Here is a 24,310-nt window from a genome sequence, read left to right on the forward strand (position 1 = left end):
ACAATTCCCTCCCTTAAGCTTCATAGTGTTGCATATTCTCGAAGGAAGTTGTCCAATCCCGGGTTGCTTTGAACTCACTTCATTTATTATAAAGTCGTCGGCATGTTTCGGCATGGTAAGTGAAGCTATACGGAGGGAATTCTAGGAATCGTGTAGAACACGTGTGAGAGATAATAACTCTGGCTACTATGGGCCACGGGCAGAGGCCCGTGACCCTTCGCGGGTGTCGCTGAAAATCTCTCTCCCGCTACTATTCACCTTCGGTCCTTAGGTAGAGACCGTCAAGTGGGCGTGGCCTAGTGGGCGTGGTGGCTTCGGCTTCTTCAGGTGATGCCTTCTGTGGTGGAGCCGCCTTCAATAAGGTCTTGCTCCCCTAGTGGCTATGTATAGTATTTACGGCTTATATGTTTGGCCCTGCTTCATTGGGTCTATGTGTGGGTAACTTAAGGCGGCTGCATGCTTCAGCGTTGGTGTTACGTTGTTGCGCAAAATTTACTCAAAGCAATTCATGCTCCCTTTTAGGTTGCGCGTGTTGCGCGTGTTGCCAAGCAATTTACCGCCAGAACAGTAGGTGGAGTAATATGTGGAGGAAAGTTTTTCGTTGAAGACGACCTCGAGAATGACGTCTTTGTCTGTGGGAGTCGTTGGTTTGTTTATGTGCCAGATCGTGTTCTCCCCATACACAGTGAATGATGGCAACAGACAGAGGAACAGGGGTGATGAAGTTGTTGATCATTGGGGTTGTATAAATGTGCATATCTCTCTACATTTTAAAACGACATAATGTGTTGGCAGCAAAGTTAACTTCACTTCAGGTTAATGCTTTTGTATATGAGCCTGCCGGGTGATACTCCAGACAGGAAGTAGTAACCAGACCAGCAAACCAATCACAGCCTTGCAGGCTGGGCGGCTCGCGTAAAAGCTTACGTAAAAAATGACGCAAGTCTAGAAAAATCACCTGACGCACGCAAGACGTGAGAAGTCGCGCAAGGGGGGCGCAAGGGCGCGCAAGGGCCTCTTGCGCTTGCGCTTACGTAACCGAGCATAAACCAGCCTTTAGATTCTTAAAATACGTAACAATCCCTCCTTGGTCATCTTAGATGACCATACAATAATATTTTAAATCATAAACACAATTTACCACACCGAAAACATAGTCAAAGTAGGATAATTCATCAACACCACCAACCGAGTGGGAAAACTCGGTTTTTACCGAGCAAAAACCATCACGGATTACCATAACACTGTAACGGCATTCACCTTGTGGGTCTCATTGGGAATACAGGTCATTATTTAACAATACAACAATGAACATAAATCTTGTTATCATACAATCACATGGCCAAACAGCACACAAACAAAACTACTCATAGAAATCCTGAGCTAATACTTTTGGTCATGTGCTACAAGGTCATACAATTTTCATCATGTGCAAAAGTAAAGCAAAAATTGGTAGTCATAATACAATTTTAAAAAATTCAAGATTATTGATAGCCTAGCATGGATTCGGGTGGTTCAGGTGATCTTCGTGCATTGGTTCGCTGTTGCATGTGGGTGGTTTTGGGCGTTGTTATTATCGTAGCCATTGTTTCTTCTGTCGCCGTCGGGCCTGTAATTCATGAACCCAAGACTCGTCCCTCCTTGTCAAGGGCTCAACTCAGAGAGGTTACTCCTACATCATGGGAATCTCCAAACAGGTTCTCCGTTGTCGTCGTGTCAGCAACAGGTGGCCTGTAAACAACCGTCTCAAAGATCAACAGTACCATTATCAATGCAGCGATTCAGAAATAACGGGTTGCACTCGCAACCAAGCAACACTACACAATAACAAACATAGTCTGGTATGGTTGTTTTAAAATGTGTTATTCAAGTAAATCCGGGATATTGATTATCTTAAATACAGTCGATTCTACTAGAATAGTATAGGTGTGACTATTCTAGATATTACAGCTGGATAGGGTCGGGCCCCTCAGGTAATGTAAGCCTGAATGGCACTTGGCACTACTGTAGCGCCCACTGCTGTGGTGATCAGCAGATGCAGTAGCCCTCGTGCGCAGGGAATACAACGGCAGCCGGTGACAATTAACACGGTCTCTGCATTAATTCCCGCGACGGGCACTTACTGGATTCTGCCTTTCCACCTCCCAAACATATTCTCCATCCATCCTGTGAAAGGGTCATTAATGCCGGAGTTCTCTGCCAATTCTAACCTGAGGGATTGTAATCATACCAGCGCCCTGGCCACCAACCCATCCGGAGCGATTCAAATCCTGCTGTTATTTGATCTCCTCATGTTTGCTCGGCGGTGGTAGTTTGTAGGCTCCGGGTCAGGCCCGGTTCTACGGGGGTGCATAAGCATGCATTGCACCCCCAAAAAAATTGTTTGCACCCTCAATTGAAAAAAAAAAAAAAAAAATTTATAAATATGATAAAAATAATAAAATACTTGCTCACAAAACAAATTGTAATGAAACTTGTGACTATTTCCATTAAATACCGTTGAGATATGAGCATCCGACATCACTCTGACTGTTCAACAAACTGACAAAATCACTCCGCATTTATGTATGGTGTTTTGTTTATATGTTGCTTGGCAACAGTCCGCTCAGTGGGAATTTATTTTTGTTGCCGGAAGCAATTTCATTCGTTTATATGATTAAATAAACAAACAAATCACAATCTATTGTCAATTATTATTATTAACAGTACATTTTACTAGTATATATTTTGCTTTATACTGTTGTATAAAGCAATATCACACTCGAGGTCGCAATGTTGTCGCTCTATATGATTGGCCGCCGGCCGGCATCGTGTGTCATGCCGGCGTCGTTTGCAAAATGCACGCACCCATAGTATATCTATGGCGCGCACGGTAGTGACGTTGAACTTCTTCGGCAGCAACAGTTATATATCCGTTGGATATCAATTTAGGAATGGATATCCGAAAATGGTTAAAAAAGAACACAGCAGAAGACATTAACCGGAGCAGGGAGGAGGATGGAGACAATGTGGGTCACGCGGCAGCCGGAACAGTTGACGTTACTTTGGCTTCTGTCAACGTCAGCTCTATAACCGTTGTGGAGGCTAGCACTAGCAACGCCAGCTCAATCCTGCCCGACTCGCTGCCTTTGCCGGCGCCGCCCTCACTCCCGGACAAGCAGCCTTCGGCTTCGACACTGCCACCCGTTGGCGGCCCGCAAGTGCCAGGGGATCTCGGATCAACACAGCCTACCCAGGTATTTCTTAAAACATATCCGACTCGCCTGTACAGTGGGGTAAAGCGGTCCTTTTGCAGCTCGTGGTTTGCTGCTAGAGAATGGCTAGAGTATTCGTGTGAGAAAGATTCAATTTTCTGCTATGCCTGCAGAAACTTTGGGTCAAATAAAAACAGCACCGATGCTTTCACCATGACTGGCTACAACAACTGGCGCCATGCTCTTGTACGTGGAAAGGGGCTGGGAAGGCACGAGTCCAGCAAAGAGCACATGAAGTCAGTGGCATTGTGGAAGGAGAGGCGTACAAGGAGTGTGACTGGTACAGAGATCTCCACACTTGTAAATACAGCACAACTGGAGAGGAACCGCACCTATGTAGCAGCTATTGTTGACATCATTCAATTTATAGCTTTAAACCAGCTGCCTTTTCGTGGCTCAGATGATGCTTTGGATGCAAGAGGTGAGGTGGGCAGTGGCATTTTTCTTGCATTGATGGACTACACCCTTAAAAAGGACAAGGACCTTGCTAGGATTTTTAGCACCATCCCTGCGAATGCCACATACACATCACATCACATCCAAAATGAAATTATTGAAATCATGAGTACAATCATCACAGAGGAAATAGTGAAAGATATAGGAGAGGCTTGGTACACATTAAAGGTTGATGGCACCAAAGATCCCACTGGCTGCGAAAATATATCCATAGTGCTTCGCTACGTGGACACGAGCAACACTGTAAGGGAGCGACTTGTCTCAATGGCCACTACCAAACAATGTGATGCCAAGTCTCTGACTCAGCTGGTTTTGGCACAGTTGAGAGACATTGGGCTAAATACAGCGAAGGTGCTCAGTCAGTGTTACGATGGGGCAAGTGTCATGTCTGGAGTACACGGAGGGATGCAGAAAATCGTGCAGGAAGAATTGCAGAGAGAGGTGCCATACGTACACTGCTTTAATCATCAGTTGCATTTGGTTGTGGTGCACGCCATGTCTTCTGATTTCGCACTGGAAAACTTTTTCAGTGTATGCACTTCACTCTACAAGTACTTCAAGAAACCTACAGTGGCTGCAGTGTACACGGGCGAGAAGTTGAAGAGGTTGCTTGAGCAACGGTGGACAGGCCACCTGGCCACAGTGACGGTGATCCTGAAATCAATTGACAACATTGTCCACTTGCTTCGTGGGATCGAAGGCTCCCAAACCAGTGCAGCAGAGGTGCGAATGGAGGCCACAGGGCTTTTGAAGGCCATTACCCAGCCCAGCTTCCTGTTCATTGCCTGCATGACGCATCAAATATTGAGTTTGCTTGATCCTCCCAACACTGCACTCCAAGCCAAATCCACAGACCTCTACACTGGTGTCAGACTGGTCCAAAGTGCCTTGGCGTGTGTTGAGAAGCTGAGATGTGATACTCAGTTTGACACATTTTGGGAGAAATTCTCTCAAGACAGACAGACCTCAGAACCTCCTGCAGCAGCACCCCCACAGAAACGACCAAGAAATTTGAGCCACTTGAGTGACTATGTGGTGGACACCACAGTTGGTCACCGTCAAAAGGAAGCGGAAGAGAGGACTGGGTGTAAAAGACTGTATTTCAGTACTTTGGATGCTGTAGTGGGAGAGATTAAAGCAAGATTCAGCGTAAGAAACAGCCAACTGGTGCAGGCCCTGTGCACCTTACACCCAGGGAGTGAAGATTTCCTGAACACAAACAAAGTGAGACCACTGCTTGACCTAACAGGCACAGAGATGAAGGAAGCTGAGTTTGCTGTAGCACAGCAGTTTCTGCAGGACGAAATGGCCAAATCAAATGACAACTGGACTACACAGGACATTTTGATACGATACTGTGAGCCTCTAGCAGCCATGCCTACTGTGCTAAAAACACTCAAGCTGAGCCTTACCTTCGGTGCATCAACTGCAACATGTGAAAATTCATTTAACTCTCAAAAATGTGTTCAGTGAACACAGAAGGAGCATGCTCCACAAAAGAAAAGCCTGTCTCATCCAGATTGCTGTGGAGAAGGACCTCACCAAGAAGTTAACTGGAGAGTGGAAAGAGACGCTGCTAAGAAGATTCAGCACAGCTTCAAGGAGGCTGCAGCTCTTCTGAGGGTAAGAAATATTTTTTGTAATCACATTTCAGATTTTATTGTATCAAGTATTATGTTTATTTTAACATGATTATGTATCCTACACTGCTATAGTTGTTGGGTAATGTTAGTCATTTTATTCTACTGAGGGGGGAATACCTCGTTTGTATTAAATATAATAATGTACAATTTGTTATGTACATAGTTTAACCTTTGACTTTTGACTGTCCAACAAGGATCCTGTGCCCCCTGGTGGATCAAGTGTGCCCCTGTCTTGGAACCTGGGACAGTTTGAGAAAATGGCTGCTGACAGCCTGATGTCTACATACTGGTAGTTGTTACAATTTGAATGACATTGTAAAATTATTTGTTCATATATGTCAACAGCTTCTTTTATTAATGTATTATGTTCATAAGAACCCATATTTCTTTTTATTGTATTTATTTACTGTTATGTTAACTTTAAGAATTATACTGATTACTTTTTGGACGAAGTTCAAAGTCTGAAAGTGTTCTTTCCTTGTTCAGCTAAAATCTGTTTTATTTTTAAGTGGCAATGTAACATTATTTGTTATGTCAAATATCCTGCCCCAATTTATAAAAAATAAACGTTATTTTTGAATTGCAGTCACATGTTTTTTTTTTAGTGTAGAATTCTGTTCTTTTTTACAACTCACACATCACACATATCAAAAACCTATCTCATATTCAAAGCTATCTAAGATATCAATAAGCAAATGTTGCAGCTGAAATGTTCTCCACATCACAAGACATGATATGATACCATCTTTTAAGCACAGTAATTGTTTGTTGTCTCAACATGTCAGTAGAACTACGCAGAAGTGCTTGTCTATGGTAGAAAGGCCTGTGTGTAAAAAAGCGAAGTCTGAACTGAAGCTGGGTAGCTGGTTTGTATAGTATAGTACTGGTGCACCCCCTGTAATCTCAGATGCACCCCAAGGCATTCTGTTCTGGAACCGGGCCTGCTCCGGGTGTGTCTGCATCTGGTTCTGGAACTATTTGCTTCTTTTGCAGAAATACAAACTCATGTACAGCAGTTAGTTGTTCAAAAACATATTTCCATGAATTCTAATTTTAATTGTTTTACAGTATCTACTTTGATTTAATTTCACACTACATCCCTCCTTGCGCATTGCTTCAGCCATGCGCATTGAATGACAACCAAAGCTAACAACACCGTAGTGCAACCAAGTTGCTATAACCAAAAAGATGTAAAAGGGAAATAACAATGAAATTAATAATAAAATTTGCATGTTCAATATCACTTCTGTGTTAACCGTATCTCATAATAACAGTTACCTTCATCATACTACCTGATTGTCCTACACTAACTATGTATATTGGATGACCTAATCTTCATTTATTCTACCTATTGCTCGCATTTGATGTTGTCCACACTTTGATTCACTCCTATGTACATCGCATACCACATCAAACGTGAATACGCCTTATTAAATCGCCACTTTCTGCATACCACATCAAACGTGAATATGTCTTAGCAAAGTGACTTATTTTATAGCTATACATGTCCCGGACACGTTCATTACTATTTCCAAAACAGTTTTTTTAGCTACGCAGGTCCCAGACCTATCTATACCATTACATGAACAGTATTTATTATTATAATTATCTAGTTTTTTGTTGGTCAACATCAAATCGATACATTAATTCAACCTTCTGACTTACCGACCTACCCGATTTCTCCCCGTGTGAGCCCGCGAATGACAACTCTCCCGGGGCCTCCCCATGAGCCCCATCGTTACCACCTCAGAACACTGCAGGAACGATTAGTCGATTAACGTGTGGCTTGGAGGCTCCCAGGAAGTGCCACAATCCTACGTCTGACACCCGGTGAATCTTGAGCTAGGTCAATCAAAACAGTCTAAACTAGGCAGAACAAAGAGTCATCCAAACCTACAACAATTATGCACATCTGGGTATCAAATATATGGTGATGTTCTATAAACAAAACAAAAACTGAACCTAAAAGAAAAATTCAGAAGTTATCGGATGAAACAAATGTTATTGTAATTGAACTGCAGCAGTTGAGCTAACTCCCGCCTTGGGCACCGGTTAAAACCATGAATGCCGGGCATCCATCACTGCTTGGGTTGCAAAGGCCTGAAGAGGAAGAACAAATTTAGTGCACATGTGAACATTTACAGATCGTTTAAACTATTAATGCTGGTGAATCAAAAAACATTGATTACAACCTACAAAAATATTTGCGTGTTTTGCCGATATCAACTAGGGAGTGGCTCTCTGTACTTCAGCACCCAGACACACAGACCCTCAAATATACAAACACTTAACTAAATTTACATCTTGGGTCCAACACATGGCTAGGTGTGAGGGTGTGAGGGGGCAAGGGGAAGAAAGAACAATAAGACAAGAACCTCAACCCAACCAACAACAGCGAGGCCACTTGCCTCTCTATTGTTAGTTAAATCGAAGCCCCCGTCCCACCGTTCCCGATCTTCTTTAAGCAATATGAATAAGGAAGGGTAGGGGAAGAGAATGTTTGCAGGGGCAAAGGGTGGGGAGGGGGGGATCTGACGACCGGATTTGTGACAAAGGGATGGGGGGGGGGGGGGTCTGACTACCGGACCTGGAGGACTGGGACAAAGGGTGGGGGGGGGGGGGGGGGGTACACGTGTGTAGGGGGCCTGGAGGGTCTTTTACCTTTAATAATTCATCGTCTTTAATAACAAAATACCAACAGACTTGAATGTAAAATGAAGCATGCAGTCTAGGGTGGCATTTAGCGGATCGGCAGATAAGATAGTATGCACTCCGAACGTCCGCTATGGTGCTACTGCTTAGGAACACAGATCGTGCCTGCCTCAGCGGAGAAGTGAAAGATAACTCGTTAATATACTATTTTGGCCCGATCTATACAGAGACAGATAGTGGAGGGCTTCACCTCTCAACCAGTACCAAGAATGATCGTTAACGACGAGTACTAAAAACAACTCAAGTGTGAAGAAAGGGGGAGGTTGGGCCTTCAGTGTTCCTTGCAACCGTTGATCTACACGTGTTGTTATGCTAGGCCTCTGGAGCAGTACGATCGGATGGTGGCTAAAACAAACTTACACCTAATTGTTCTTATAACCAATCCTATTTCAGATTAAATCTTTAAGACAATGAGTTCTACTTACCTCAGACGTGTGTGGCCTGTTGAAGTTGTTTTAGCGTCGCGCCCGCCGGGATTCTCGGGACTTCCTTCCAAACGTCGTGGTCACCATCTATTGCATATTCTCGAAGAAAGTTGTCCAATCCCGGGTTGCTTTGAACTCACTTCATTTATTATAAAGTCGTCGGCATGTTTCGGCATGGTAAGTGAAGCTATACGGAGGGAATTCTAGGAATCGTGTAGAACACGTGTGAGAGATAATAACTCTGGCTACTATGGGCCACGGGCAGAGGCCCGTGACCCTTCGCGGGTGTCGCTGAAAATCTCTCTCCCGCTACTATTCACCTTCGGTCCTTAGGTAGAGACCGTCAAGTGGGCGTGGCCTAGTGGGCGTGGTGGCTTCGGCTTCTTCCGGTGATGCCTTCTGTGGTGGAGCCGCCTTCAATAAGGTCTCGCTCCCCTAGTGGCTATGTATAGTATTTACGGCTTATATGTTTGGCCCTGCTTCATTGGGTCTATGTGTGGGTAACTTAGATTCTTAAAATACGTAACAATAGTTACCATACCGAAACATGCCTACTTAAACAAATAAAGTGAGTTAAAAGCGACCAAGGATTGGACCACTTTCTTCAAGAAATAACGCAAGATTTGGAGACCCCGACGTTTGGAAGAAAGTCCAGAGAATCCCGGCGGGCGCGACGCTAAAACAACTTCCACAGGCCACACACGTATGAGGTAAGTAGAACCCAGTCTTAAAGATTAAATCTGCAATAGGATTAGTTAGAAGAACATTTAGGTGTACGTTTGTTTTAGCCACCGTCCGGTTGTGCTGCTCCGGAGGCCTAGACCTCGACTTAAAAAGCATCACAAAACGTGTAGATGAACTGTTGCAGAGAACTCTGAAGGCCCTACCTCCCCCCTTCCTCATAAATACACCTTCCCCTCTGCGTTTTAAAGCCTCCACTTAGTCCCCCACACAGAGTGCACTCTGTGGGGGGGACAAAAATTAACAATCTAACCAAGTCTTCCAATCTTGTATCTAGCCAAAAAGTCTTTTTGATCTTGTTTTGAGAGCAATATACTATGCAAGCACAGAATGAGTAAGATTATTCTTCTTGTTTTGAGAATATGTGTCTTTTTATTTCTTAGTTAGTAAGTAGATCCTAAAACTATATATTTTCCACAGAAAGTAAGCTGAATTATGTCAGATACTCTTTCATGACCACTTCTTAGCTTAGAAAACTTGTTTCAAGACCTCCCAGTAAGCATTCACACACACTCTGGTCACAGTTGTAACATGTTTATTCACATTCATTTCACTGTTTAAGTAGAGCAACATCACCAAGATAATATTTTGTCAGAACATACGTGGTGTTTTTGAAACTGACAGGGTAATATGATGTATGATCCACTAGTTTTTCAGCATCGATGAACTCTGTTGCTTGAGCAAGATTAGGCACTGCAACTTCATAGGCTAAAAGATCTCTATTCCAACCCACTGTCTCATAAAGCTGGTACTCAAAACAATACAATGAGCTGTTTACCACATAAATGTTTTTTATAAATCCGAAGACAGGCACTGTCTCATTTGTAGTGGTGATTATTAGAGACCTGTCACTTATGTACTTGTTCCCATTGAGAATAAGCCACTTTACTTTGACTGTGTATTGTATGCCATTGTTACGGCTCCAGGATGTTAGCTTGCTACGTCTAGGGGGGGAGTAGGGGAACCATAACACATATTACTGTTAGGCTGACTGGGAGAACAACAAAACAGGGCACAACAGCAAACTGGATACGTAAGTGTGTTTATTTAGCTAGCGATCCGCCAAGGGGAATAGGGAACTATAAGCGGAGCCAAATCAAAGAAAACAAGATAAAGTGACAACTAATTAGTGCACACATACAACCTAGCTAATACATACAGAGGGTGGCCCCGCTCCTAACCTGATGTGATAAGAGTATGGTCTACGTGATGGCAGTGTAAACCCAAGGGTGTCTTACCTATTCGCCTAAACCCCTATGGCATCTCACAAACAAAAGGCAACAGCCCCACACACAGGCAGACAATGGCCTCCTCCAATGGAGACAAACAGGTGCAAGTTATCAAGGCCTGATGACACTGATTGGCCAACAGACAGCTCCCAGATTGGACAGGGGGTTGGACGATGGTGGAGGAACAGCCAATGGTGTGAGACCTACAGAGAATGAGAGGGGAGACACAGGAAAACAACCACACACGTAACAGCCATAAATCCCCAAAAAATCTCTCATCTTTGCATTAACATACTCCATATTTGCTACTTCTGAGACAGGACCCAATTCTTTCTCATGTAAAAAAATCGGATGCTCCATACCCATTTCATTTTGACAGCATTCAAAAAGCTGATTATGTTTCACAAGTGACTTACAGACATTTTTGAAGTTCAATTTAGATGACCACTGTTTGAAAAAACAGTGCTTTGACTCAAATCTCATGCACATGTGTCTTATCATAGGGCCCAGGGAAAGAATTTGGGAAGCGAGATGCAGCAGGTAATGTTGCTTAGGAATGACATTATTCTCAGGAAAAAGTTGCTTAAACTGTTTCAAATGCTGTTCAATCATACTTCTCAGTCTTAATACAGTCTGCACAGATAAAACAGGAGCAAAACGTATATGAACTATCTCAATTAAGTCCAAAACAAACTGAACATACTCATTTTTCTCTATAGTATTCAGCAGAAAAGGCATGATCTTCAGCAATATCAGCATTTGCCCTGAGGACTGTTTAAGTTTGTTATCATTTGATGCCAAGGTACTGACACTTATAGGGCAGGGTTTGTCACGTACATCTACTGGTGACAAAGGAAAACTTTGCATGGCTGAATTGAACACATCCAACTCCATCTGTCCAGACAGAACAAGGTATTTTAAAACACACTTAACTTCCATTGGTGCAACACCCTCAAGAATGATGTGCATTATGTCCTGTGGAGTTTGCCGAATGAGGTCAAAGGCTGGAAAATCAACCAGCTTGCTCCTTCTGTTTATACCATAGGTGGTTTTGAGGGCCGATTTCAAGAAGGCTGTGCTGGCCTTTTCTATTTCATGGCACTGTTGAATATGTTTTTCCATTGTCCTTTTTGTAAAGCGCTCTTCATTAAAATTAATTTGCATTTCCTCAAAGGTACATTCACAATGCCTACACTTACTGTATGCAAAACCAACTCCTTCCTTGAAACCAGCAAGCTCATGCTGCGCAAGTGTGTCACCACACACTGAAATTACAGCACCAAATAACTCGAATCCACCACTCTGTGTTTGGATTGTGACACCATTATACAGCAACTTTAAGTCTTCATCAATTCTTTGTAATACAAAATCAACACCACATTTGTCAATATCATCAGCTTTTGCTATAGCAAGGAGTCTGATTGCAGCCAGCTTTGACCTAAACTTGGGGTTTATGTTTCCTAAAGTATAATAAACCATCAGTAATTTATTTACTGAAGCATGTGACCCGAGAGGATTGCAGATCTCTATTTCATCAGTGTTTAAAATGATCTGTAAAGCAGAAGGTTTCACTGAAAACAGTGGGTGGGATTTGAAAAGGCTCCCATCAACCATATCATACAAAAATCCATCTTTGTGACAACTCTGTGGCGTGGTGCGGATCACATCAAAAATCCTAGAATTGGACAACAGCTGTTCAAGACTCTTAACCAGGGATATATAGTAAAAGCTTCTGTTTTTAATTCCAAGAACTCTTGATTGTCCTTTTTTAACTCGACAAACCCTCTGAGACATAACTACCTCCTCTGGTTTAACTGGGTTAAAAAGCCTCTGGATGGTGCTGTCTTGCATGTATGTGGTGGCCATGAAGGAGAAAGGATCTTGAAAATTGTCTAATGTTGCCAGTACTTCCTCTTGTAGCTGCTCCACACTGTCTGAATGTCTTTCAAAGATCCTCTTCATTGTGTCCCTCAAGGTGCTCAGAAGAGTAGTTTGATACTGCTGGACTTCAGAAACAATGTTGTTGACGCTCCTCTGAAACACAGTCAAGAATGAAGTGTAAGATACATGATGTTTGTCCAATACAACTAGCATAACCATTCTTAAGACTCATTTGAAGATTGATCATACCAAAATGGTCACTGTCCTTGAACAATGTGGAGCATTTGCATATTCAAAATTACATCAAAATATGTCCCCCCTGTTGCACCAGCATTACAACAATTAAAGCTAACATTAAGTTTTGAAAAATATTGAAATTGAGGATAAATATGGGGCTGTTGTTACTCTGACAGTGGGAATAGGAAATTACACTTTTTCCAGAGTCACCAAACACTCTATAGTGTATAATCTAAGAATATAGAGCATTTTAATACTTGCTTTATAAAATCAATTTTCCTACAGCACTTTTAATATTATTAAAGGATAAACATGTAACCATGATGTTAACATTATAATAATATTAACACTGGGTTATGTGCAATACCTGAGACAGGTGACATCTCTCCCTCACATTGATGGCAAATGCAGCTGCACGTCTGATATTTGCACTTGATGCACCAGCTCCTTCCTGTAAATATGTTGTGTTAATAATATACTATGTACATATAAGACTGGTTCACATCAAATGTTGAATAACATTGTCATACAAAATTGACAATATTAGACCTTACCTGATTATCAGGGTGTGGAATCTGATGCCATGTAGGCTCTGGGTTCAACATGTCATTTGCGATGACAGGTGAGTTGCCTTCACTGTTGGTCCTTTGCATTCCCCGTGTTTCAGTGGCACAGTCAGAAAAAACTGGGATGTCAAAATGTTCACTTCCAACCCGAGATAGGTCAGGTGTAGCTGATGTCATCCATCCAGTAGGTGGGTGTCCGGTGGCAAAATATAGAGTATGTGTGCGTCTAATATGGTAGTAAAAGGAGTTGAAGACTCTGTATTCAGCAGTACAGCCATCAATCCCGCATATAACACGGAAATCGGGACTGCGACTATGTGCTGTGTTAATATGGCTCAAGAGGGACTTCAATGTTAAGGCAACGAAAACAAAGCAAATCACACACCTCCAACAGGCCATGTTTCGTTGAAAAAGAAATCCGCTGGACAGATGAATGCTGACAGAAGATGTTTAAGCCATCGAAAAATCTCCACTAATCTGAAAAATTAGTATACACTAGAAAAACACAAATAGCAAAAGGGAGTAGTCCAGGTATTTGATCTTTGAAGTAGAACAGCACTGCATAACCACTTCAATCTGAATCATTTGAACTTTTCGAAATTTTGGCGGGCACATACTGACTAGAGCGGTCAATACCAAATCTGGGCGGGAGGGGGGGTGGATCATAGCAAGATTATTTAATTTGCATTGTGATGTGATTATACAGGGATCAATAACCGGCCTATAAATTAAAATATAATTTATAGTTCTAGGATTTGCCAATTATGTATGTTTGTATGTCATTATTATCAGTTTTTTTTACACGTTTAACACACTGCACACTGCACCAACCCCCCCCCCCCCCCCCCCCCCCCAGTACCCTCATGTGGTCACGTCTGCCCTGTGACGGTTGGGAGAACTACAGGCTATCTGGACTGGATTCTGCTGCGGTAAGGAGAAAACAACTATATATTAAAAATTATAAAGTTATACATTTTACAATTACGTTATAGTTTTACTCTTCACATTTACTCCACTCATCGCGAAAACTGTGGCCGTATCAATGAATAAGTCGGTCTCCTCAATCTGAAATCCAGCTAGCTAATTTAGCTAATGTTAGATGACTTTGCAGGTTGGGTGCTACAACATGGTTAACGTTAGAAGTGTTTTATTATGCTTTTCACCTGCGACTAATCTAACTAACTAAACGTTGTTGATACATTTTTCGCGATATTTTTTTTATCATGTGCTCTATGAATGTGGAACGTGGAAGCAACAGCAACTTGTGGGGAATGGCGCTAATACACATGAAGCGACCAGGTCCCCGCAGCCATAGTCTGTGACCGCAGCCATGTGTTGAGGGAGGCCTGCATGATGCCACACAGGCGATTTTGGGGGGGGGGCGGGGGGGGGGGGGGGGGATCTCGCAAAGATCATAGGCTGGCTTAACGTTACAGAACATAACAGCTGTTTAATGTTTTGTTCCGATTAATTCGGTGCTACCCAAGCCAGCCGTAGTGAGTGATGCACTTCTGGTCATTTTCACAAAAATAAAACACCCGTTGTCTTTTATTATGAAGAAAACCATGAGGGTAGAATTTGCGCTTTTATTTTGTAAACAGGAAGTGAACCTCCCCTCGCTAACGTCATAGCTCACTTGAATCCGTCGTAACTCTGTTTTAATTGACGCTATAGCTCCGGTAACGTCGTGTTTTAAAGCTTTTTCGTGTGAGAAAGTAGCAGTTTAGGTCCCCGTTGTTCCGCCAGTTTATCCAAATAACGCTTGTTTGCACTTTTGCTCCGCCGTGCTGGGAGAAGTGCAGACCAGCCCCACCTGTGGTGGTAAATGGCTGAATAATGACATTTAAGTTACTGTTTGCCTTATTGTTTGTCATTTCCACATATAGAATTTAGCCTTTGCTCAGTCACCCTTGCAGCTTATCCAGGTGTCAGATTCTGTCACTTTTTTGACGGCTGAAAGGCTGAAAAACTGATCTAGAGTGATCCAACTTTACCTATCCATGACTTGTTTTTTTGTGCCTTCCAGGAGCAACTAAAAGAGCCTTAACATCATGGAGGAATTGGATGATGTTACTGTTTCAGTTCTAAATGGTATGTTTAGGTGTTGCTGCATGCTACATAATATTGATGTGTATTACCATTTAACTGAATTATTGATTATGGATGATGATACCGATCTCAGAAACAAAATGTATTTCAGCTATTTTGCTGTCTCAAAACTCCTAGTGACTATTTTTTTATTTAGATTTATTCTTAGATAATAGATGGAATAACACAGACACTGCAATTGGACTTTATTTACCTTGTCAAGTTGATCAGTGCTAAATTTATAGGTAAAATGGTATATGGTTTTTAATTCTTAAAGGTTTGTTAATGATTTGACTTTGTTTACAGCTGCCAGCATAGATGAGGCCTTACTCCACACCCTCAGTCGGGATGATTTAAGAGACCTTTTTCCTGGGCCAGAGAACTTTCTCGGGAGGAAACAACTGTGGGCTCTTATTAGCCATGAGGTAAGTTTTTGCCTTTTTGGTTCGTCTCTGTCCATGCCGGGTGTTCCTGTGGTGCCTCTGAGTTAATAAACTCTTTTTTGTTTTACGGCATTGGGTTTTTTGTCTGTCTGCATCAGGGTCCAGTTCCCTAAACCGTAACATGTTGTTTCTAATTGTGTCTGTCATTTACCTTGTAATAATTGTGTTTTGATTTTTTTTTTCTGAGGATGAGAATGCCACTTTACCAGACAAAGCTGGCCCAGGTGAAACAGGAACTGTGTCATCACTTCAAGGATACCTCCAGTATCCCCCCACACATCCACTCCTGTGTTGAAGAAAACCTTACAGCTTCCTAGTCCACCAGAATATGTTATATACACAGACACTGAGTTGGAACTGGCTCGTAAGCACCATTTTGAGATAGGTAGAGAGGGGGAATCTGTAATGTCTAAAGAGTTGAGATGCAGGCTGGTGAGGAACACTGTTACCAGCATGATCTCAATCTTAAGAGCAAGTCAACAAGGAGAGGAGCTCCGGTACCCCTCTAAGCATGAGGTCACCGCAATGGCTAAGAGACTAGTGGAGTATTATCCCATGCTACAGGATAAAGATGAACCCATCAAACATGTAAGTGATGGCATTTTAGCCATATTATTTTCTTGAAAAGTTATTTTTTAAAAAGTTGTGTGATATTCAAAATGTTTTTTTCAATAAGTGACTTTTTTCACCACAGATGAGCATGTACAGTTATCTTCAGAAGAGAATTCTGAATGTGAAGTCCCCACAGAAGAGGAAGGGGCCCAGACCAGAGAGAAGCAGTTCAACCAAAAGACGTCACATTGACTTCTCTCCAAGTGACCAGGGAGAAGATTATGATGCAGACTCAAGTGGTGGATCAACAATTCTTTTGCCACCTAGGGGCAGTTCTGAAGACGACAGTTCAGGTGAGTGAAAATGTGTAATTTTGGCAATAATGTTGGACACGAAGGCTAGGTAATACTATTATAGTTTTGTATATGTGGCAGGTTGAGCTATACCTCTGGCTGGTCTCGGAGTATGATTGGGCGAGCCATAGCCATCCTGATTAGGGGGGCAGACTTTATTTTAATATAAGGTCGGTGGACGTCATCGGGAGGGATATGTCCTACCCGTTGTTTTGCTTCCGGGGCGTCCATTACTCGGTGGCGTAGGCTGGAAGTTGGTTGCTTACGAATTAGGTGCTGGTTTGGGATCACCTGGAGCCGTAGATGAGCTGCGACTTCGCTCTCCATGACCGGCGGTTCCAAACGGAGGCATTCATCGGCCCCATGCCTTGAAGTGGATCGTGGCCAATTACCCCGACGTCACCGAAGGGCTGCTGTTCACCGGCATTAAGTTAGTTTAATATTCAACATTCATTTAACATTCAAAATACAAACCTATAATGCGCTTCAACCATTTGAGTGAATGATGTCAAACAAACTGTGCAACATACTGATTAATGTCCCTCATGTGCCACAAGGCTTATTTTTCAAATATATATTTTCATCGATTTTTTACTTTTTTTATTTTTTAACTTATTATGCTGACCTTTTGACCTCAAGATGTCAAACCAACTGTATAATACAGACAATAATAACCCCCATGTGCCACAAGTCTTGTTTTTCAAATATATAATTTCAGCGTTTTTTTTTAATTTATATAAAATTTATAAATAAACGTATTATGCTCCTTGACCTTTTGACCTCAAGATGTCAAACCAACTGTATAATACAGACAATAATAACCCCCATGTGCCACAAGACTTGTTTTTCAAATATATAATTTTAGCAATTTTCTACAATTAATATAAAATAAATACATATACTTATTATGCTCCTCAACCTTTTGACCTCAAGATATCAAAACAACTGTATAATACAGACAATAATAACCCCCATGTGCCACAAGGCTTGTTTTTCAAATATATCATTTTAGGAATTTTCTACAATTAATATAAAATAAATACATATACTTATTATGCTCCTCGACCTTTTGACCTGAAGATATCAAACCAAGTGCATAACACAGATAATAATAACAACCCTGTGCCACAAGGCTTATTTTTCAAACATATCATTTCAGCGTTTTTTTTAAATTAATATAAGATTTATAAATAAACGTATTATGCTCCTTGACCTTTTGACCTCTCAATGTCAAACCAACTGTATAACACAGATAATAATAACCCCCATGTGCCACAAGGCTTATTTTTCAAATATATCATTTCGGCAATTTTTCACAAATAAAATAAATAAATAAACGTATTATTCTCCTTGAACTTTTGACCTCAAGATATCAAACCAACTGTATAACACAGATAATAATAACCCCCCTGTGCCACAAGGCTTATTTTTCAAATATATCATTTCGGCAATTTTTCATAAATAAACTATCATGCTCCTTGACCTTTTGACCTCAAGATATCAAACCAACTGTATAACACAGATAATAATAACCTCCATGTGCCACAAGGCTTATTTTTCAAATATATATTTTCAGCTTTTTAGTATGTGGGTAGTATGGAACATGCCAAGTTGAAACAGTAAATTTTCACTTCTCATGTACAACTGCTTGCAAGGCTGATCTTGTCAGTAATCGTGAAATCTTAAGTGTAGCACGTTTTTGGAAACATTGGTTGAGTTACTAAAATCTTTAATTCAGTCATAAGATTATTTTTTTGTCCAGCATTTTCTTATTTTTTGCAGTTGAATTACCTATTATCCACTATTTGAGCTGATTGTCCTGAGATCCGATAAATGGCTTAAAAAATCATTTTAAGCCATTTCTTTCTATTAATTTATTATTATTTTCAAAATCACATCAAAATGTAACATTGACAATCTCTATCGTAACTCTATATTTAGTTTTCTTTCCGTCTTCTTACTGTCCTTGTGTCCTGGTGCCTATAGATAGAAAAATGTAATTACTAATTTTAAAGCATTAAAAAGTTTGTATTGACTCAAAATAATAAAAAGCTGAAAAGATATATTTGAAAAATAAGCCTTGTGGCACATGGAGGCTATTGTTATCTGTGTTATACAGTTGGTTTGATATCTTGAGGTCAAAAGGTCAAGGAGCATAATAGTTTATTTATTTATTTTATTTGTGAAAAATTGCCGAAATGATATATTTGAAAAATAAGCCTTGTGGCACAGGGGGGTTATTATTATCCGTGTTACACAGTTGGTTTGATATCTTGAGGTCAAAAGGTCAAGGAGCAGAATACGTTTATTTATTTATTTTATTTGTGAAAAATTGCCGAAATTATATATTTGAAAAATAAGCCTTGTGGCACATGGGGGTTATTATTATCTGTGTTATACAGTCGGTTTGATATCTTGAGGTCAAAAGGTCAAGGAGCATAATACGTTCATTTATTTATTTTATATTAATTGTAGAAAATTGCTAAAATGATATGTTTGAAAAATAAGCCTTGTGGCACAGGGGGGTTATTATTATCTGTGTTATGCACTTGGTTTGATATCTTCAGGTCAAAAGGTCGAGGAGCATAATAAGTATATGTATTTATTTTATATTAATTGTAGAAAATTGCTAAAATGATATATTTGAAAAACAAGCCTTGTGGCACATGGGGGTTATTATTGTCTGTATTATACAGTTGGTTTGACATCTTGAGGTCAAAAGGTCAAGGAGCATAATACGTTTATTTATACATTTTATATTAATTTTAAAAAAAACGCTGAAATTATATATTTGAAAAACAAGCCTTGTGGCACATGGGGGTTATTATTGTCTGTATTATACAGTTGGTTTGACATCTTGAGGTCAAAAGGTCAAGGAGCATAATACGTTTATAAATTTTATATTAATTTAAAAAAAACGCTGAAATTATATATTTGAAAAACAAGCCTTGTGGCACATGGGGTTTATTATTGTCTGTATTATACAGTTGGTTTGACATCTTGAGGTCAAAAGGTCAAGGATCATAATACGTTTATTTAGAAATTGTATATAAATTTAAAAAAAACGCTGAAATTATATATTTGAAAAACAAGCCTTGAGGCACATGGGGGTTATTATTGTCTGTATTATACAGTTGGTTTGACATCTTGAGGTCAAAAGGTCAAGGAGCATAATAAGTTTAAAAAAAAAAAAGTAAAAAATCGATGAAAATATATATTTGAAAAATAAGCCTTGTGCCACATGAGGGACATTATCAGTATGTTGCACAGTTTGTTTGACATCATTCACTCAAATGGTTGAAGCGCATTATAGGTTTGTATTTTGAATGTTAAATGAATGTTGAATATTAAACTAACTTAATGCCGGTCTGCTGTTCTGTTGCGCCACAAATTAACTCACATGCATGACGACCTGCATGCGCACTTAATTGTTTTCTTTGTTTTATGTTTATTCAGTTAAGCGGTGGTGTGCTGCCCGTCTGTCCTGCCTGCCCTGCATGACATGCCGCTTACTGTTTGTGCTAACGTGGTTGTCCAGTGTTGTGCGTCTCCTGGCTCTGCTTGACCTGCATGCGCATTCTAATGTTTTCTTTGTTTTATGGTATTCAGCTACGCAGTGGTGTGCTGCCCGTCTGCCCTGCCTGCCCTGCATGGCATGCTGTTTACTGTATGTGCTAATGTGGTTATGCAGTGTTGTGCGTCTCCTGGCTCTGCTGACCTGCATGCGCATTCTATTTTCTTTGCTTTATAGGTTAATGCTACGCAGTGGTGTGCTGCCCATCTTCTCTGCTTGACCTGCATGCTGCTTTATGCTTTTGTTTGTTTAATTTGTCGGTTCTTTTCATTTCTTTTCATTTAGTTTATTCGTCCAGTCTGCTACATTTATTGTGTACATCTTGTGTGTAATTAGTATCCAGTAGTTCTAATAAATTATATTCATTTGAATTCAAGTCTCTGGCCCGGGGGTGGCTATAGCACGTGTTAGCTAGCACAGTTCTGGTCCTGGGGTATCCCCTCCCCTAGGTGGCGTTGTCGACATCTAACAAATTCTTGCCACGGTCACATATATAATGATATATTACAGGTATTTAAACTTTACATTGAAGTTATGATTAGGCTGTGATGTATTGTGATGTGACAGTAGTTTTCACTTATTTGATTCCATTGTGTAAAAATTAAAGTATAACAATCAAAATGTTATGTTTGCTGGCTTAAACCTGTCGTATCATTCAGATGACATGTCCAATACCTGTTGCTGATTTGTATTTCCTTTTAGCGGACAAAGATAGTCCGGCAGCACAGGCCAGGCATTACAAGACTCTGCAGGAGATGTACAAAAAACCAAAACCCAACCAAGATGCTGTCTGCCAGATCCTTGACCTTGAGTTTCAATCAAGAAGAGCCTTCATTGACAGTGGCATTCTGAAAGAAGAGGACAGACCAGCAAAGATTTTCGATGCATATCCATGTTTCAAAGAGCTTCATCATGTAAAATATGCACTTGTTGTTTTTGGCTTCTCCACAAAGCTAGCATTGTTGCAGTTTTTAACACTTATTTGCATTGCAGGTGATGGATGAGCTGCGGCGGATTCTGACTAAGGACAACAGCAAGTTCATCAATGAAGTAAAGAAGAGATGGGCCGACTTCTGCTCCATGGTGCAGTTTTATGGTGTTTGGAGGAAAGTGTTGAAGCCACCCATGAGCCTGGGTGCAGGTAAGTCATTTTGCTGTCTTTAATACATGTAGCTGTTTCAACAGACACAATTAATAGAACTGTAGTCAATGCATAACACTGATTAAATGATAAAAGAATGACAGTGTTGTTCATTGCAAAGCATTTTTACCTCACCATAACCATGGGGCAGTGGTGGCCTAAAGGTTAGGATCAATCTGGGTGGGGATAGTGAAAAAACAGCACTTGTCCCTCCCTCATTACCACCTGAGCAACTGCTCAGTGGCTGGCAGTTAAGACTGTGGTTGTACTGGGCAGCTTCCAGGTGTGAGTGTGTAACTGTGAATGTGATCAGGGCGTTCCTGCAAAAGAGAGCCTCACTCTCAGTAAACCTACCCTGAATAAATAAAGGTTAAATAAAAAAAACCTCATCAGATGCTGGCTAACTTTGAACTAAAACTTGTTTATTTATTCTGTTCTAGTGGAATCCAACATTGCCTTGTTCAGGGCACTACCCACACTCTTCCCCTCACCGTCTGCGCCACCTAAGAAGATGGGACAGGCCAGTGAGGCATTGCTTCATGTCCTTCAGGTGAGTTTGTTCATATTTTGTTAAGAATTAATTGTCATTAATCATTAATTTCCCAAGTGTTTAGTGGCACACACTCTTTAAACAGTGACTGAGGCACAAGTTATTTTCTTGATTTCTTAACCTGGCATGTCTTGACCCATGGTCCTATCTTTAGAGCTCCGTTTTCATATACCACATGTCAGTATGGTTGTGTTCATAGATATATACAGCTCTGGAAAAAAATAAGAGACCACTCTCACAAATGTTTCTTAAATCAGCATCTCTACATCTATGGCAGCCAGTCCATTCCAGTGTTTGTTCAATTCCAACACAAGCCTCCTCATTCTACTTATACTGATCAGGTGATCACCTGAACCAAATCTTATTTTATGAGGATTACAAAAAGATTACAAAAAACACTGCTGTGATTAAAGATTGAGATTATCCCACCAATAATGATTTCTAAACTCTTCCTTAGTTAAAATATAAGTGTTGTGTTGTTTAAAAATGAATATGAACATGTTTTTGCAATAAATGGCAATATTTTAATTTCAAATATGAGAGTAATGTCAGCACTTTATAGAATGAAACAAAAATGTTAATTTTACTCAAACGCATACCTATAAATAGTAAAACCAGCAAAACCTATCTCTTAATTTTTTCCAGAGCTGTAGATGTACATAATGGTGTTTAAAAAAATCTCAGTTCACTTGCCCAAGCAGTTTTTCACTTTTTTAGTATACCATAAAGAAACTTCTGTTTTTTGTTTTCTTCTTCAGCCAACAGAAGAGCCAGCCATCTACCTCCAGAAGAGAACCCTCTTCAGCCCTGTTTTGGTCTTTGATGGGTCCCGCTGTCTTCTGGCAATTGGAAACACTCCTGTCACTACATTTGCCAAAGAAGAACTTGGTGAAGGGTTGCTGTATCTGATGGGTTATTACTATACCCTGCATCTCACCTATCCTAAGTGTGTGGCGACCATTCTCTCTGTCATTCAGACAGAGGTCTTACAGGACAGTATCCACGACCGAGACACCACAGGCTCGTACAAAAGAGTCATGGCAGAGTGGAATGCTTTCATTAAGAAATAAAGCTATTCAGGCTGTTCAGCCTTATGAGATTGAGATATTTCATTGTTATCAAAGATTATGAGGTCATAGCCTCTTACCTCTGGGTTTCAGAGGTTAATTTTGCAAATATTATGTTATGATTGTAAATATTGTAAGGAATCTGCAAACACTTCAAATAAATGCTGTTAACAATATTCTCTGTGTATGATTTTAAATGTATTGATTTAAGATAAAAGCTAATCATAACTCTTGAATTAAGAAGAATCAGCTTGTTAAATTGCTCTGGATTTATGTTTTTTTCACTCAATTTGAGAAAGAAACAAAAGGTGAAATAAGAATTGAAAAGCTAGTTTTGAGATTATTTGACTTGCATACAGTACTTGGAATGAGTGTTTCACCACTTATTTTAAGATATTTCTCACTTGCCTAATATGTATTTATGTTTTCTTATTTTAAGAAATCTTACCAAGTGTGATTATCTTACTGCACTGGCAGATTATTTCACTTAATTTTAGCTTATATCTGCTCAAACCAAGTATTTATTTCTTATATTAAGCCTATTCATTTTTGTAGTGTGGCTTTGTCTTTCATGCCCCACTCTTGAGTTGTTTTGAGTACTCGTCGTTAACGATCGTTCTTGGTACTGGTTGCGAGGTGAAGTCCTCCACTATCGGTCTCTGTATAGATCGGGCCAAAATAGTATATTAACGAGAGTTCCAATCCTTACTATCTTTCACTTCTCCTATTCTTCTGACTTTTCCTGGGACCGGCACGGTCTGTGTTCCTAAGCAGTAGCTCCATAGCGGACGTTCGGAGTGAATACTATCTTATCTGCCGATAATACCACCCTAGACTGCATGCTTACATTTTACATTCAAGTCTGTTGGTATTTTGTTATTAAAGACGATGAATTATTAAGGTACGAGTCCCCCCTGACCCCCTACGCTCGTAAAGTCCCCACCACCCCCCCTCCAGGCCCCCTACACCAGAGAACCCCCCCCACCCCACCTCTCCCCCCGCCCTCCGCACCCCCCTCGTAATATACCCCTCTAACGCCTCCCTCCCCTTGAACCCCTTTCATCTCCCTCTTCAGATCCAATCCAACACCCCCCTCCCCTCCCTCCGCACCCCCTTCCCCTCACTTCCTTATTCATATTGATGAAAGAAGGAGGCCATACCCATTCCTATTGTTAGTTAAATTGAAGGCTTTTTCTTATTGTTCTCTCTTCCCCTTGCTCCAACACAGTCTCACTCCCTACTCGTCAAATGTGTGACGCATGGCCAAGGATCCCTGGCGTCAATTTCCAACGAAAAATGGGTGCCTTTTTCGTAGTTTTTCAACGCGGGGTCCGTCAGATAGACATTCATGTTATACCTTTTGCGTCGCTTTTCAACGCGGGGGTCAATCAGATAGAC

General features: G+C 40.8%; 3 protein-coding genes across 3 annotated transcripts; 2 read left to right on the forward strand and 1 right to left on the reverse strand.

Moving 5' to 3' along the window:
• The first annotated feature begins 3,578 nt into the window (after positions 1-3,578).
• LOC130388357 (uncharacterized) lies at positions 3,579-5,608 on the forward strand. Its single transcript, XM_056597825.1, has 2 exons — positions 3,579-5,333; positions 5,548-5,608. Exon 1 carries the CDS (start codon positions 3,708-3,710, stop codon positions 5,181-5,183), a length of 1,476 nt encoding a protein of 491 aa, XP_056453800.1. The 5' UTR covers positions 3,579-3,707; the 3' UTR covers positions 5,184-5,333; positions 5,548-5,608.
• A 2,595-nt stretch (positions 5,609-8,203) lies between these two features.
• Positions 8,204-13,759, reverse strand: LOC130388008 (uncharacterized). Its single transcript, XM_056597307.1, has 2 exons — positions 12,946-13,759; positions 8,204-12,494 (listed from the first exon to the last, which is right to left on the reverse strand). The coding sequence occupies exon 2, from the start codon at positions 12,420-12,422 to the stop codon at positions 10,572-10,574; it is 1,851 nt and encodes a 616-aa protein (XP_056453282.1). The 5' UTR covers positions 12,423-12,494; positions 12,946-13,759; the 3' UTR covers positions 8,204-10,571.
• Positions 13,760-14,554: 795 nt separating this feature from the next.
• Positions 14,555-22,915, forward strand: LOC130387945 (uncharacterized). Its single transcript, XM_056597236.1, has 7 exons — positions 14,555-15,657; positions 15,863-16,263; positions 16,370-16,580; positions 20,857-21,068; positions 21,148-21,295; positions 21,736-21,845; positions 22,604-22,915. Exons 2-7 carry the CDS (start codon positions 16,081-16,083, stop codon positions 22,913-22,915), a joined length of 1,176 nt encoding a protein of 391 aa, XP_056453211.1. The 5' UTR covers positions 14,555-15,657; positions 15,863-16,080.
• Positions 22,916-24,310: the final 1,395 nt, after the last annotated feature.

This window comes from Gadus chalcogrammus, chromosome 8, assembly GCF_026213295.1.
Source record: "Gadus chalcogrammus isolate NIFS_2021 chromosome 8, NIFS_Gcha_1.0, whole genome shotgun sequence".
NCBI lineage: Eukaryota > Metazoa > Chordata > Actinopteri > Gadiformes > Gadidae > Gadus > Gadus chalcogrammus.